General features: G+C 34.8%; 1 protein-coding gene across 2 annotated transcripts; it reads left to right on the forward strand.

Moving 5' to 3' along the window:
• The first annotated feature begins 1,394 nt into the window (after positions 1-1,394).
• Positions 1,395-10,872, forward strand: LOC100775358 (ABC transporter C family member 3). 2 transcript variants are annotated; one of them, XM_014779431.3, is made up of 10 exons: positions 1,398-4,194; positions 7,471-7,557; positions 7,652-8,302; positions 8,397-8,561; positions 8,680-8,974; positions 9,087-9,301; positions 9,491-9,796; positions 9,910-9,973; positions 10,242-10,481; positions 10,572-10,872. In XM_014779431.3, exons 1-10 carry the CDS (start codon positions 1,825-1,827, stop codon positions 10,688-10,690), a joined length of 4,512 nt encoding a protein of 1,503 aa, XP_014634917.1. In that variant the 5' UTR covers positions 1,398-1,824; the 3' UTR covers positions 10,691-10,872. The 2 variants fall into 2 exon arrangements, with proteins under 2 accessions (XP_014634918.1, XP_014634917.1); XM_014779432.3 differs by lacking the exons at positions 9,087-9,301; positions 9,491-9,796; positions 9,910-9,973; positions 10,242-10,481; positions 10,572-10,872 and having other exon boundaries at positions 1,395-4,194; positions 8,771-8,968.
• The last annotated feature ends 5,188 nt before the right edge of the window (positions 10,873-16,060 follow it).

The following is a 16,060-nucleotide window of genomic DNA, read 5'->3' on the forward strand; positions in this document are numbered from 1 at the left end:
TGCACCATGGCGACGGTGGAGTGGAACTCGACGGTGGTGTAGTGCAGGAAGAGGAAATCGATGGAGATGGAGAGGGAATATGCATAAGGGTATGTGGGAAAACATGGTGGTTGGAAGAAGTTGTGGGGGTTTGCGGCAGTTGTATAGTGCGCCGGTAGTGGCGGCGGTTGTGGAAGTGGTGTCACTGCCTGAGGTTGAATGGATAGTTGTTTCATCATACCCTGCATGGTGGAGGTGAGAGTAGCATGACAGGAATCAATGGATTGCAAGAGGGTGGTGTGGTGATTTTTGTTTTTCTTCATAGCGGTTGAATTGGATTTGGAAGGCCTCTAATTTCTGAAAAATACCTTGAAGGTTATCCATGGTGGTGATGGTTGGTATGGGAGATCAGTAGACTGATGAAAGCACCATTTGATTTGTGCAAGATAACTATTCTATCACTATTCCTATTATTCTACCAAAACTAAGAGATAAACATAGAATTAATATTCTTCATTGATTGATTCCTCAAGAGAGCACAAAACTAACATTAAATAATAACCCTAATGAATTACAACCATACACTTGTTATTATTTAGTATTTTAGAAAATTAAAAATAAAACTAATATTGAAAGAATAATATCAATGTCATCTAAGGTTAAAAATCACCTATTTGGGCCTATCTCAAATGCAATATTAATGCAGGTTTTCACTGCCATGACCAGGGCTTGCTGTGTTTGTGATAAAGAAGGGAGGTTTATGGTAGCTCGAACATCCTGCCATCCTGGTCCAAACCGTGTATCTCAGTCATTGAAGGAGAGGCAAGTCGAATTCTTCAAGCTCTGCAGTATGCTATTGACATGGATATGTCTAATGTTATTTTTGAGAAAGACAGTAAACTAGTGCCCCAAAAACTTGCAGGAGGCATCGATGATATTTCAGAAGTGGGCTGTATAATAAGTAATTGCAGAGATATTCTATCTCATTATATATCCAAACTTTTCTATAAATTTTGTAAAGAGACAAGCTAATAGCATTGTTCATAGTTTAGCTAGAGCAGCACTCAATCAAGCTAGTCCTTATATCTATTATCAAGTAGTACTAATACGTTAACTTTTCAGCTTTGAGCTTTCAGCTATTAATTAAATTTTCAGTTAGTGTTGTCAAACATAGTCCAAGTTGTATTATTGGAATAATTCATAATGACAAGATTTGAGCTTGTTTCTGTCAAAAAAAAAAAAGATATTGGTTACTAGAAAAAAAAAACTATAGGGAATTCTTTTTCCCATGTGAATCAGATCCGAGACATCCGAAACAATACTTCTTTATTATTATTTAAAAAAGTTACCCCACTTCTATTGGTAAACAGGTTATGCTTTTTAATGTCAATAAATGTGAAGCAGAATCATTAACTATTCCTGAAAAATAGGAACAAACCTGATCAAGACTTCAGCTAACTAGGACTCAATTAAGAAGGGTAAAGGCCAAAGCAAATTGTATATTGTAGTGAGAAAGAAGAAATAGGTAGCAAGAATCAGACAAAAATGTTGACTAACTCACCGTTTCAGATATTTTCTTAATCACATTCCGATCTCACCCTTTTTCCTTGGAAAATGTAGCTTCCATTTTCTCTCATTTTCTTGATGTCTCCTTCATACTCACCCTCCACTTTTTATCCAGTCTTGCTCTACGTAACCATGTTTCCCTCTCTTCCATGTTTTTTTTTCATTCTTTGACAGTAACTTCATTTTTATTCTTATATAAGTAGAATTCTTTTTTAGGTTCCACAACAAACTCAAATACGTTGTTGTTATTCATTCCAAGTTCAACTGTTAAAGTATATTATGTCGTTTGTCTTATCACTCCATTTTCTTAGACACTTTGGCAGTAGTTTTCTGACATTTTTCGTGAAGCCAATTTTCATGCATGGCTTATCTGGTTTCCTTCATCTACTGTTGTTAGTGGCGCTTTTAGTGTCACTGGTGTGGAAGAAAGTCACAGTTGGAGCCAGAGAAAGTTCCAAAGAGAAAATTAATAACACCTTGTTTCCAAGGACAAGGCTTTGTTCTCTGGTTGTTTCTGCATTCAACCTTCTACTCTTTTTGTTTAATTACTTTTGTTGGTATAGAAAAGGTTTGTCACAAGAAAAGCTTGTGACCCTTTTGGATTTAGTGCTCAAAGTGGTTGCTTGGGGTGTTGGTGGTGTTTGCATGCACGATGAGCTCTTCATTTCAAGGGAAAGAAGATTGCCATTCTTCTTCAGAGGTTGGTGTGTCCTCTACCTCTTTGTTTCTGGCTATTGCTTTATAGTGAACATTGTTCTCTATGAAAAGCATGCTGCTTTGCCTATTCAGTGCTTAGGTTCTGATGTTTCCTCTGTTTGTGTGGGTTTATTCTTCTGTTACTTGGGTTTTTTTGTAAAATTTGAGGGTGGAGTGAGAAATAGTACTCTTCAAGAATCTCTTTTGAATGGTGATTCAAATGATAATGATGTGTTTGGGACTAATGAAACCAAGGGGGGTGACACTGTTACCCCTTACTCTTATGCTGGAATTTTCAGCATTCTTACCTTCTCTTGGGTTAGTCCTCTGATTGCTGGTGGCAAGAAGAAGAGTTTGGACCTTGAGGATGTCCCCCAACTTGACAAAAGAGACAGTTTAATTGGAGCATTTCCAATTTTTAGTGATAAGCTTGAGGCATATTGTGGAGCAACTAACACATTAACCACACTTAAGTTAGTGAAGTCATTAGTATTCTCAACCTGGAAAGAGATTATTTTCACAGCTATCCTTGCACTGGTAAACACATTGGCGACTTTTGTCGGTCCCTATCTCATTGATTGTTTTGTTCAATACCTTAATGGAAAACGACAATTTGAAAAAGAGGGCCTTGTTTTGGTGTCTGCATTTTGTGTGGCAAAGCTTGTGGAGTGCCTGACAAAGAGGCACTGGTTCTTTAGGTTGCAGCAGGTTGGAATACGAATGCAAGCACTGCTTGTGACAATCATATATAATAAAGCTTTGAACCTATCATGCCAATCAAAGCAAGGACAGACCACAGGGGAAATAATCAACTTCATGAGTGTTGATGCAGAAAGAGTTGGTGAGTTCAGTTGGCACCTACATGATCTGTGGTTAGTAGTCCTACAGGTTTTAGTAGGCTTGTTGGTTTTATATAAAAATCTTGGGCTTGCTTCAATTGCTGGTTTTGTTGCAATTCTCATTGTAATGTGGGCAAACATTCCCTTGGGTTCAACCCAAGAGAAGTTTCACAACAAGTTGATGGAGTCAAGAGATGAAAGAATGAAAGCGACATCTGAGATTTTGAGGAACATGAGGATTCTCAAACTGCAAGGATGGGAAATGAAGTTTTTGTCTAAGATAACTGAACTCAGAAAGATCGAACAAGGCTGTTTAAAAAAAGTTATATACACTTTAGTCTTGATCATATCTATATTTTGGTGTGCCCCAGCATTTGTATCAGTGGTTACTTTTGGTACTTGTATGGTCATTGGGATCACCCTTGAATCAGGGAAGATCTTGTCTACACTTGCAACATTCCAGATTCTCCAAGAACCCATTTATAATCTTCCAGAGACAATTTCAATGATGGCACAAACTAAGGTTTCTCTTGACAGGATTGCATCTTTCCTTCGTCTCGATGAGATGCTATCTGATGTTGTGAAGAAGCTTCCGCCGGGTAGTTCTGATATAGCAATTGAAGTGGTTGATGGGAATTTCTCTTGGGATTCATTTTCCCCTAATATAACATTGCAAAACATAAATCTAAGAGTTTTTCATGGCATGAGGGTTGCAGTTTGTGGTACTGTTGGATCAGGCAAGTCTACTTTACTTTCTTGTATATTGGGAGAAGTACCAAAGAAATCAGGGATCCTAAAGGTGTGTGGAACAAAGGCCTATGTAGCTCAGTCACCATGGATACAAAGTAGCACCATAGAGGATAATATATTGTTTGGCAAGGATATGGAAAGGGAAAGGTATGAGAAGGTCCTTGAAGCTTGTTGCCTAAAGAAGGATCTAGATATTTTATCATTTGGAGATCAGACTATTATAGGAGAGAGGGGGATAAATTTGAGTGGTGGACAGAAGCAAAGAATACAAATTGCTCGTGCTCTATACCATGATGCTGATATATATCTATTTGATGATGTGTTTAGTGCTGTGGATGCTCATACAGGATCTCATCTTTTTAAGGTAACTCAATTTTCTGCTGCATCTTATAATTTGCAAGATAGACTATGCTATTAATCTATTAAATTTAATTTCTTTGTATGTTTTACAAACTACAAACTGTCTCAAACATTTGTGAAAAATGTAGTTCCTGTGTCACCCTTTACCCCCACACATATATGTGTACTAATAATAAAATGAATAAAAAATCAAAATTAATTAAAAGTTTTTAAAAAACATTAAAATAAAAGCATTTCAAAAAGGTAAAAGGCTCACATTAACTTTTCTAACCTCATAATAAAAATTATCAAAATAAATAATAAAATCATCTCGGCTCAAAATAAGATCGTCCAAGACTTAGAAACATATACCCCAATGTCACATCCTACCAAAATATTGTGTTCCCGCGTCCTCTAACATAAGGTTTTCCACAGTCACTATCATCTGCTCCCACGAACACAAAGTTCGAGATCATCACAGGATTCAAACACAAATAACACACCGGGAGTGAGTTATCACATTCCTAACTAATAGAGAGAAACGAGACAACATAGATATACATATCATATAAATGAGATACAACTTACTCAAACATAGCTCACGTCATTCCACCACTTTGTCGCGTAACATCACATCACAACACAACATGTCTCATTCATTTTCACTTCATTCACATACTCAAGGATCAAAATACGATATCACTAAACCAATCAATATTGATCAATACACAAGCATTATGCAACAGATACACTAAGACTCAATCTTATATGCAATGTGGTACCATGTCAGTAAAAAACCTCGTCGGGCGCCTAGGAATACATGACAAGACAAACCACACACTAATAAGTCAGGTCACTCTTACTATGTAAAATCATAGGGAGATCAGTCAGGGTCATGCTGTTTTGGGAGAATGCTCCAACCATGTGGGATCGACACAGACTTAAAGGAGCACTCAAACCAGGTGTATTTACCCCTAAGGCCTACACTCCAAAGAGTCTGTTAGGGCCTCTCCCTCTTGATTCAGGTTCAACCCAAAAAACATTTTAGCACACAGACTTTATCCATGAATTGTACAAAACACACGACTTCTCAATTGTTCTCAAAATAATTTTATCTTGTCGCGCTTGTGATTAAACTCGTCGGGTCCCCACAGTGGTTCTCATCACAATACTCGTCACACATAAACCTGTCACCCTTAAAGGGTCTTATAATCGTGTGATTGTACGATTCATAGCTCACAACTCAACGCACACAACATCTCAATGCACATATATATATTGCAAGTCAATATATACATACTCAATTTATCACATACACTCGGTCTCAATCACAATGGTATAATTCAAAACTAGCATGTTATCACACCTCATGAATCATATACACTTTACCTATGAACTATGCAATACATACAATTACTCAATTGTTTTCAAAATCATTTTAACTCGTTGCGCCTCACAGTTATTCAACTCGTCGGGTTCCCATAATGGATCCCATCACAATACTCGTCACGCAAAAACTCGTCGCCCTTAAAGGGTCTTACAATTGTATGATTGCACAATTTATAGCTCACAACTCAATACATACAACATCTCAATACACATTTATCTCACCATTCATCACAGGTTCAATTTGTCACATACTCACCATTTGAATCACCATTTCATAATCTCAATATAACAATTTATACAAAATGATTCTCACAACATGGGGAGTAAAACCATTCAAACAATTCCATACAATCATATTAAAATCAATGAATCAAAATCATAAGTCAAAAATACGAAAACACCAAGAGCACTCAAGTTTATCTAACAATTCACATGAGGACATCAATTGGTCCGTCAAACACAACAATATTGTATAATCGTAAAGAAAAATTATAATTCAATAAACCCCAATTTAATAATCCTTTGAGGATCCCTACTCATGTTCATTCTAACCCCAATTGCGATAAACTCATCCTTAACTCTAAGCGGGCTCACGTGTGTAGTTCGATAGTGATAGCGGCTTCTCTAACAATTTCCTAAGATTCCTCAGCTTTTCCCCAGTTTGCTTTGTTAGGATTTTGAAGCGTCAAAGAGAAATGGAAGAGATTGTAGCCTCCATATCAGTGTTAATATATGTGCGAGACTAATTTCTCTCTGCAAGAACATTATTTCGCAAATCCCAACGGTGAGACTATGCGAAAATAAGTTTGTGGTGTCCAACTTTCACAACGATCCAATGGTTAACGAGTCCGAGATCGTAGTTTTTCTGGGACAAGTTTGGGTGTATGTGGGAAAAGAGAAAACTTAGTGCGAGGGTCATTTCTTCCACCACAAAAATCTCAACAGTGGGAATGTGAGGAAATAAGTTCCAAACCTCTTGTTCAAATTTCATGACGATCCAACGGTTAACGAGTTCGAGTCATCATTTTACTGAAACAGGTTTGAGTGTATGCAAGAAAAAAAGAAAATTTTGGGAGGGGAGAAGGAAAACGAATTTGATAGAGACAAAGCGTAGATATATCATTAGAAAATTGACTTAATATATCTCTATTTATAGGTAGGGTACTATCAGTCTATTATTTACTCTATTTATTTATTTATTTGTTTTATAAAAAAAAATCTATTTTATTTCCTATCAAATAAAATATTTTTTTTCAAACTATTATTTTAATTAATAAATCTATTTTTTCTAATTTATTTAATTATAAAAATCTCATTATTTTCTTAAAAATTTTATTTATTTATATAAAAAAAAATTTGAATTTATTTTATGAAAAATGAGGTGATACCGTTCCTCTGAACTCTGGTAGCATCATCATTGTATCTGTTATGAACTCAGAACCAGCAATCACAGAGCGAAACTCAGAATCAAGAACAGAACAAAATGAAGAAGAAGGACCAGGGGCAAAAAGGAGAATCAATAGGCCAAGATACCTGGATGATTACATAGCAAAATGAAGCTGAGCTTGCAGCCAGGTCAGTCAGGTTCTAGAAGCAATCCCAATCCAAGATTCCCTGGGCCGTTAGAAGATGTCCCCTGCTAGTAGTGCAGTGCAATTTTCAATTCCTCCTAGGCATACACACAATGCCAAAATCCGTTAGAATTGTATTCTCTAGAATAATCACAGAACACTTATAAATAGACACTGAATGTAATTCTAATGGATATGCAAAAATAATACAAATTTTCCTTTCTCTCTTACCTTGCTCTGGAGGCCCTAGACCTCGAATTCTAGAACTGCTTGTATGCTTCCCTGATCACAACAGTATCAGTATTCGGTAAGTGAGCCTTTTCATTTTCTGTATCTGACAGGAATGCTTATTGGACCTTTTGAGTTCAAAGACTGTGGTTTATGTCACCCATCAAGTAGAGTTCTTACCAGCTGCTGACCTTATTTTGGTGAGCAATTATCAGAGTTCCATTGTCATTATTCAAATATAGTTTGTTTGTTCTCTTCATACAAATTTTTTATTAAATTATGCCTTGATGTTAGGTCTTGAAAGATGGGAAGATTACTCAATGTGGAAAATATAATGATCTACTCAACTCAGGCACTGATTTTATGGAACTTGTTGGTGCTCATAAAGAAGCTTTGTCTGCACTTGATTCATTAGATAGAGGGAAGGAATCTGATAAAATAAGTACATCACAACAGGATATAAGTGTCTCTCTTTCTCATGGAGCTGAAGAAAAAGAAGTGAAGAAAGATGCGCAAAATGGTGTAAAAGATGACAAATGTGGTCCAAAAGGCCAACTTGTTCAAGAAGAAGAAAGGGAGAAAGGTAAAGTTGGCTTTTCAGTTTATTGGAAATATATCACAGCAGCATATGGAGGAGCACTTGTACCACTCATATTGTTGGCTGAAATTTTGTTTCAACTTCTTCAAATTGGAAGCAATTATTGGATGGCTTGGGCAACTCCTATCTCAACTAATGTTGAGCCACCTGTTGGAGGAAGTAAGCTTATAGTTGTCTATGTAGCTTTGGCCATAGGAAGTTCTGTTTGTGTCCTTGCAAGAGCAACACTTGTAGCCACAGCTGGTTATAAGACAGCTACTTTAGTCTTCAACAACATGCATATCCGCATTTTCCGTGCTCCAATGTCATTTTTTGATTCCACTCCAAGTGGGAGAATCCTTAATAGGGTATGTGGAACTATGGATATAACATTATTTAATTTTTTGTTTTTAAGTAGTAACATTTTTTTTATGGAAAAATCATTTCTATGTTCGATTATAGGCTTCTACTGACCAAAGTGCAGTGGATATAGACATTCCTCTTCAAACTGGAGCATTGGCTTCCTCTGTGATCCATCTTCTCGGAATTATAGTGGTGATGTCTCAAGTTGCATGGCAGGTTTTCATTGTCTTTATTCCTATTACAGCAATCAGCATCTGGTATCAGGTATTTTATCTGGTACCATGTTGTCTTTGATGATAAGATATTAAAATATGCCAAGATCATTTGCCAAATTTATTTATCATGTTAAGAGTTGACATCTTAAACACTTACACTTCTACAGCAATATTATTTACCATCAGCCCGGGAACTATCCCGTTTAGTAGGGGTATGCAAGGCTCCTGTGATTCAACACTTTTCTGAAACAATATCAGGTGCATCAACCATCAGGAGCTTTGATCAGGTACCAAGATTTCAGCAAACAAATATTAAAATGATGGATGGATATTCTCGCCCCAAGTTCAACAAAGCTGGTGCTATGGAATGGTTGTGTTTTCGTTTAGATATACTGTCTTCTATGACATTTGCCTTTTGCTTGATATTCTTGATATCTATTCCACAGGGATTCATAGATTCAGGTACAAAACACAAATCCAGTATCTTGTTTACCAGTCAAAAGTGTGTCTGTTTATATAATGGGGCATTAGAACATAATCCCCCAACCTCCTCTTTCTTGTTTTTGAATTGAAGGTGTTGCTGGTTTAGCTGTAACCTATGGCCTTAATCTAAACATCATACAATCATGGATGATATGGGATCTTTGCAACTTGGAGACCAAAATTATATCAGTAGAAAGAATACTTCAGTATACTTCCATTCCTAGTGAGCCTCCTCTTGTTGTAGAGGAAAACCAGCCACATGATTCTTGGCCATCATATGGCAGGATTGATATTCACAACTTGCAGGTTATTGGAGTTATTATGTTTGCATTTTATTATCTTTTCATTTTTTTTATTTAAAAAATTTGAGTCAAGGTGTTTTATCCTTTATGGTTTGAAGTTAACATCTGAACAGAAAGGTTTTGTGCCTTGTACGCAAGATCTAGAACTTGATTTTTGTGCTACGTTTATAATTATGATATACATATGATGAAGGTACGTTATACTCCACGTATGCCATTTGTGTTGCATGGTCTTACATGCACATTTCATGGAGGATTGAAAACTGGAATTGTTGGGAGAACTGGAAGTGGTAAATCAACTCTCATACAAACACTGTTCCGAATTGTCGAGCCTTCTGTTGGGAGAATTATGATTGATGGCATCAACATCTCTTCCATTGGACTTTATGATTTGAGGTCTAGACTGAGTATCATTCCTCAGGATCCAACCATGTTTGAAGGTACTGTGAGAACTAATCTAGACCCACTTGAAGAGTACACAGATGAACAAATTTGGGAGGTAAGTTGTTTTTATTTGTCTCACAGAGCGACTAGATTCTATCAAAAACACTGGACTTCTTGGTTCTTCCTCAAATTAGCAGTTCCCTAACTCATAGGCACTGTTTTATGTAGGCCCTTGATAAGTGTCAACTTGGAGATGAAGTTAGAAGGAAAGAAGGAAAGCTAGACTCTTCAGGTTTGTCTTTTAAATTTATTGAAGATCAATATAAATGAATTTAATTTAAATACATTGACAATGTATTAAATTTACGTTAACATCCAATCACAGATTGTCATATATGATAAAATCATTGACTTTTGTAATAACTACTTTTAAAGTCATATATAGAGTGATTATAATTAGTTAATGAAAAACTCTTGATACTAACCGTGCATAAAAAATTAAATTTGATATATATACATCTATTTTTGGAATGAATCTATTGTTAAAATGGATGATTCAGTTTGTGAGAATGGAGAGAATTGGAGTATGGGCCAAAGACAATTGGTTTGTCTTGGTAGGGTGTTGCTTAAGAAGAGTAAGGTCTTGGTGCTAGATGAAGCTACAGCATCTGTTGACACTTCTACAGATAATTTGATTCAGCAAACTCTAAGGCAACACTTCCCTAATTCCTCAGTCATTACCATTGCACATAGAATAACTTCGGTCATTGATAGTGATATGGTTCTACTACTTAATCAAGGTGAGAATAGGCTGGTATATTACATTCTTCTTTGAACTTCAAATTCTTTATGTACCTTTATATAGGATTTCTTTGCACATATGGATGCAGGACTTATTGAGGAGTATGATTCCCCAACAAGGTTGCTAGAGGACAAGTTATCTTCTTTTGCTCGGCTTGTTGCAGAGTATGCCACAAGGACCAATTCCAGTTTTGACCAACTAAAATAAATTAACGTTTTTTTTTTCTGTTTTTTGGCTGAATGACAACAACTTGGGAAAATTACAATGCTAATTACTGTGTCTTATTTTCATTTAATAACATCTATTGCACTCTTCAGATCATAACTAGAAAAAAAAACTTTATGGCTTAGCTTCATATCATGGAAGCGTATTGATGGATGTTAAATCAACAATTTTTAATCCTATTTCTATAAAATGATCTGAGTAAAAAAGTGGACGAGAGCTAGTAAAATTTACTCTTTTATATTAAATTTTAAAAAAGGTTACATTATTGTTTTGGTCTCTTTTTTTAATTTATATTATTCATTTTGGTTCTTTTATTTTATTTTTGAAAAGCAAAACTTTTATTAATGATCGATTTGGTCGTTTAAGAAAATGCTCAGATGGTATCCCTATTGAAGTTTGAAAATGTGCTGGAGATCGAACAAGGTTTCATTTGGCTTACTAAACTTTTTAATGAGATTTTGAGATCTAACAAAATGTTAGTTGAGTGGAGGAAGAGAAATTTCGGTTCCTATTTTCTAGAACAAAGGAGATATTAAAAAAGATCTAATCAACTACATGGGTATATATCTTATGAGTCACACTATGAATTTATCAGAAAAGGTGATCGCACATAGATTAAGAGAATAAATGAGGATTGTGGAGAATCAATTTACTTTAGTACCTTTCCATCAAGGTCTACTAAAGTAAAGAAAGAGACTTACAGTTTTATTCACTTGAAAAAATGCTTATGATTGAACACCACGGGGAGTATCGTGAAAGACTTCGGAGAAAAAAACATGTGGTTGTGTAGCTTATATTCAAGCTATAGAAGACATGTACGAAAGGGTAACTACTACTTTGAGAACTTCAAGAGGTGAAACTTGCTGATATTACAACTGAAATTTCAATGAGAAATATAAAAATAAATCATGTTCAACTACATATCTTAAAATAGCATATGATAAAATCAATGTAAAATCCTAAGCTCTAATGTCATATCCTATCAGAGTATAGTGTTCATCGTCCTTTAGCATAAGGTTCTTTATAGTCATCTATCTAATCATTTGCTCTCACGAACACAAGGTTCGATATCATCATAGGATCCAAACACAAACAACACACATGGAGTAAGTTATTACATTCCTAAACATGCAGAGATAAACAAAAGCACATATATATAACATAAGTATAACAAGCTCAACTTAGCACAATTCACATCATTTTACAACTCATTGTGTAACATCACTTGTCCCAAGGATTTAATCACAAAATCACATTTCACACCTTCACATTAATCACGTGTTCAGAAAAACACATCTCAAGTACAACACAACATCTCACACTCACACAATTCATTACCCACCATCACGTAACAAGTCACAATGATCATTACACAGACGTTATGCAACAGATACACTAAGACTTAATCCTATATGTAATGTAGTACCATGTCAGTGAAAAACTTGATTAGGCGCCTAGAAGTACATGATAAGACAAAACACATACTAGTAAGTCAGGTCACTCTCACTAAGTAAAATCATAGAGAGACCATTCATTTTCACGTTTTGCGAGAATACTTCAACCATGTGAGATCGATAAATGCTTAAAGGAGCACTCAAACTGAGTGTATTTACCCCCAAGGCTTAGACTCTGAAGAGTCTGTTAAGGTTTCTCTCTCCTGATTCGGGTTCAACCCAGAAAGCATTTTAACTCATAGACTCTATATATGAACTATACAAAACACACGACTCCTCAATTATTCTCAAAATAATTTTAACTCGTCGCACCTCAAAGTGATTTAACTCACCGGGTTCCTATAGTGGATCTCAACACAATACTCGTCGCACATTAACTTATTGTCCTTAAAGGGTCTTACAGTCGTGTGATTGTATGATTCATAATTCATAACTCAATGCACACAACATCTCAATACACGTGTGATTTCACAATTTAGCACATACTCAACTTGTCAATTACTCACAGTTCATCATACTTTCATAATCCCAAGACATCGTGTTATCATACCTCATGTAACATCCCATCTAAAAAATCACACATTCTCTCCCAACCCAATTTTTAGAACAAAGTATGACATTTTTGGGAGAAACAAATAGTCAGACGATTGAGAACTCCACATTGGGTTTTATTTTTCCAAATGGAATGATTATTTACAACGATAGTGGTGTTTATATTCAAACTTCCACTCCAGTACCCATTCAAGTACCTAACGCTTGTGATTTTGAAACGCTAAAAACCAGAATATACAATACCCTTCAGCTAACTGACAAACAATATTTGGATGAAATTTACTACCGACAGTCATTCACAGATACAAGTAACCAATTTCGCTTTCAATGTATGCAATTGAAAAATGATGATGATGTTAACACAATGTTAATGTGTAATCATCAATTTTTGTGTGTTGGCCTGCTTGAGTTATTATGGACCATTGGTAGTACACCAGATGATATATTAAATTTACTTCAAGCCATTATGACCCCTGCTCATGATGCCCTACTATATTACAACGGGAGGTGGAACATGCCACGTCAACATGACTTTGTCGGTTACTCGTTCACAGGAAAAAATCCACCATCTCTAATGGTGGTGATCCGAATATAGAAGAAAGAGATGGTGAATTGAGTAAGGGATATGAGACTAAAGAGCTTTGCATTGCTGGATCTGAATTTGATAAAGAAGACACATATAAGTTTGTCAGATACAAGAAAGAAGAATTGAATAAAGATTTCCAGTTCAAGATTGGTACGGATTTTTGCAGCCTACAAGGGTTTAAAGAAGTAATTGTTTAGCATTCTATAATAAATGGGAGACAGGTTGTGTTTCGACCAAATGACAAAGTGAGGGCTAAGGCCAAGTGAAAAGACAAATGTGGGTATGAGATTTTTTGCAACAAGGTTGGCAAGAGTTCCATTTACAAGATTAATACTAGCAGACCAAAATATCATTGTGGAAAGGTTTTTTAACAACAAGAATGTTAACTCTAAATGGGTGTCTAAAATTACTGCTGAGAAGTTAAAGCCCAATGATGATGTAAAATTGACACAAATAATGGATGTTGTGAGGTTCAAGTATGGTATCGGCATAAGTTTGGTTGTTGCTTGAAAAACCAAGATGATTGCTAAAGCAATAGTGGATGAGGATGCTATCAGATAGTACTTTTATCTAGAAGCTTATGGTGAAGAGCTTGAGTGTGTATGTGAAGGGAACAACTACAAACTTATATTAGAAAGATCATCGTGGTTGTTGCTACCTAGGTTTGTGAGCTTTTATATGTGTCTAAAAGGAAATAAATTGGCCTCTAAGCATGCTTTTAGACCCATAATAGGTCTTGATGGGTGTCACTTGAAGAGTAAGTTTGGAAGGCAACTATTGATTGTTGTTGGTAGAGATCCTAATGATCAACACTTGCCTATAGCATTTGTTGTGGTGGAGAATGAAACAAAGGATTCATGGAAGTGGTTTTTGGAGCTTCTTATATATGATATTGGAGACATAAAAGCCAACAAATGGTTATGCATTAGTGATTAACAAAAGGTTTGTTATATTTGAATCACTACATTCTTTTAAATCTACATTTTTCATTGATTAACTATACTTTCATGTTTTTTATTTTCCTCTATTTCAGGGATTGGTTCAAACACTACAAGTAATGGGAACTGGTGATGAGAACTGATTTTGCTTAAGACATTTGTATCAAAATTTCAAGAAAAAAATTTGGTGGAGCCGTACTTCTCAGAGATTTAATGATGGTTGCAGCAAAGGCAACATATGAGGAGGCATGGAAAGACAAGATGACCCAAATTAAGGAGGTGAATGGACAAACACATGATTGGCTGATGAATACAGTTGACAAAAATGCATGGTGTAAGCATGCTTTTCTCATTATTCTAAGTGTGATATGTTGTTAAATAATTTAAGTGAGTATTTCAATAGCACCACCTTGGTAGCAAGGGAGAAACCAATTATTACATTGTTTGAGTGAATTAGGTCATACTTAATGGTTGGGTTTGTTACACAAAAGGCAAGGTTAGAATATATAAGGGTGAAATTATGCCTAAATCTATAAAGAGGCTAGATGGGCAAATTGAACATAGTCTTAACTAGACTGTTGTGTATCCTAGTCATAAGAAATTGAAGGTTACTCATGCTTTAAATGGTGACAAGTTTTTTGTCAATTTGATTGATAATTCTTGTTCTTATAAATTTTGGGACATAGTAGGTATTCCATGTTGTCATGCAGTGGTAGCATTATAGTATGATGGCTATAAACCTGAAAAATTTGTGCATGAGTATCATAGTAGAAAATTTTATCCGACGTGATTAGCTTACATGTCACATTTAATCCGACATAATATCTCATGTAGCTTGCTAGCGTGTACAATTAAAGGCCACATCAACAATTAATGGATCCCTTTTAATGACAGGAACCTCGCATAAAGTTTTTCAAATAAGAGGGATCTATTGCAAAGAATACATTTATTAGGGATCAAATGTAAAATTTGAATATATATTAAGGATAAAAAAAATATATTTAAGCTTTATTTTAATTATATTTTAATGAGGAGTAATATTCAAATGAATGATTTTTAGACTTATTGCATTAAAGGGAAAATTTAAATTTTGGTACCTATTTTTAGAACATGGCTATCGGTCCAAGAGGCCTTTTTTTTTCAAGACAAAACTTTATTTTTATTTTAAACTAAAATACAATTTTGGCCTCCTATTTTTCTAGATACACGATTTTAGTCATCCTATTTTTTAATTGATACATTTCATCTTTTATTTTTAAAAAATTCACAATTTTAGTCTTCTAATTTTTTAATTAAAATATTTCGTTCTCACTTTTAAAAAATTCACAATTCCAATTTTTGTAATCAATTTCAAACATTGACTATGTATTTTTTAATTCTTTTTTCTATAAATTAAAGTTATTATCAACTAAATAATTAAAAAGAATATTTTTCACATTACTAATAAACAGACACATGTCAGTTAATATTAATGGAATACACGATCAACATTTAAAATTGACTACAAACTAAAATCGTGATTTTTTAGAAGTGAGAGACAAAATGTCTTAGTTAATTAAAAGATGAAAAGACTTCAATTACAAATTTGAAAAAAATAAGTGAGTTAAAATGTCTTGATTGCGTAAAACCTTTATTTTTTATAATGGCAATAAGTGAGTTCAAATGAATTTAGATGATCCAAATAAAACTTAACAATAAGTCTTACAATTTGATAATTTGTTAGTTGTTAACCTTTTCTTTTTTTGTCAGAAACCTTTTTTTTTTTTTTTACAGCAGCTGCCTTTTCTACTAAAAATACTGTTATAGAGCAATTTCGGGTTTG

Source organism: Glycine max, chromosome 8, assembly GCF_000004515.6.
Source record: "Glycine max cultivar Williams 82 chromosome 8, Glycine_max_v4.0, whole genome shotgun sequence".
Classification (NCBI taxonomy): domain Eukaryota; kingdom Viridiplantae; phylum Streptophyta; class Magnoliopsida; order Fabales; family Fabaceae; genus Glycine; species Glycine max.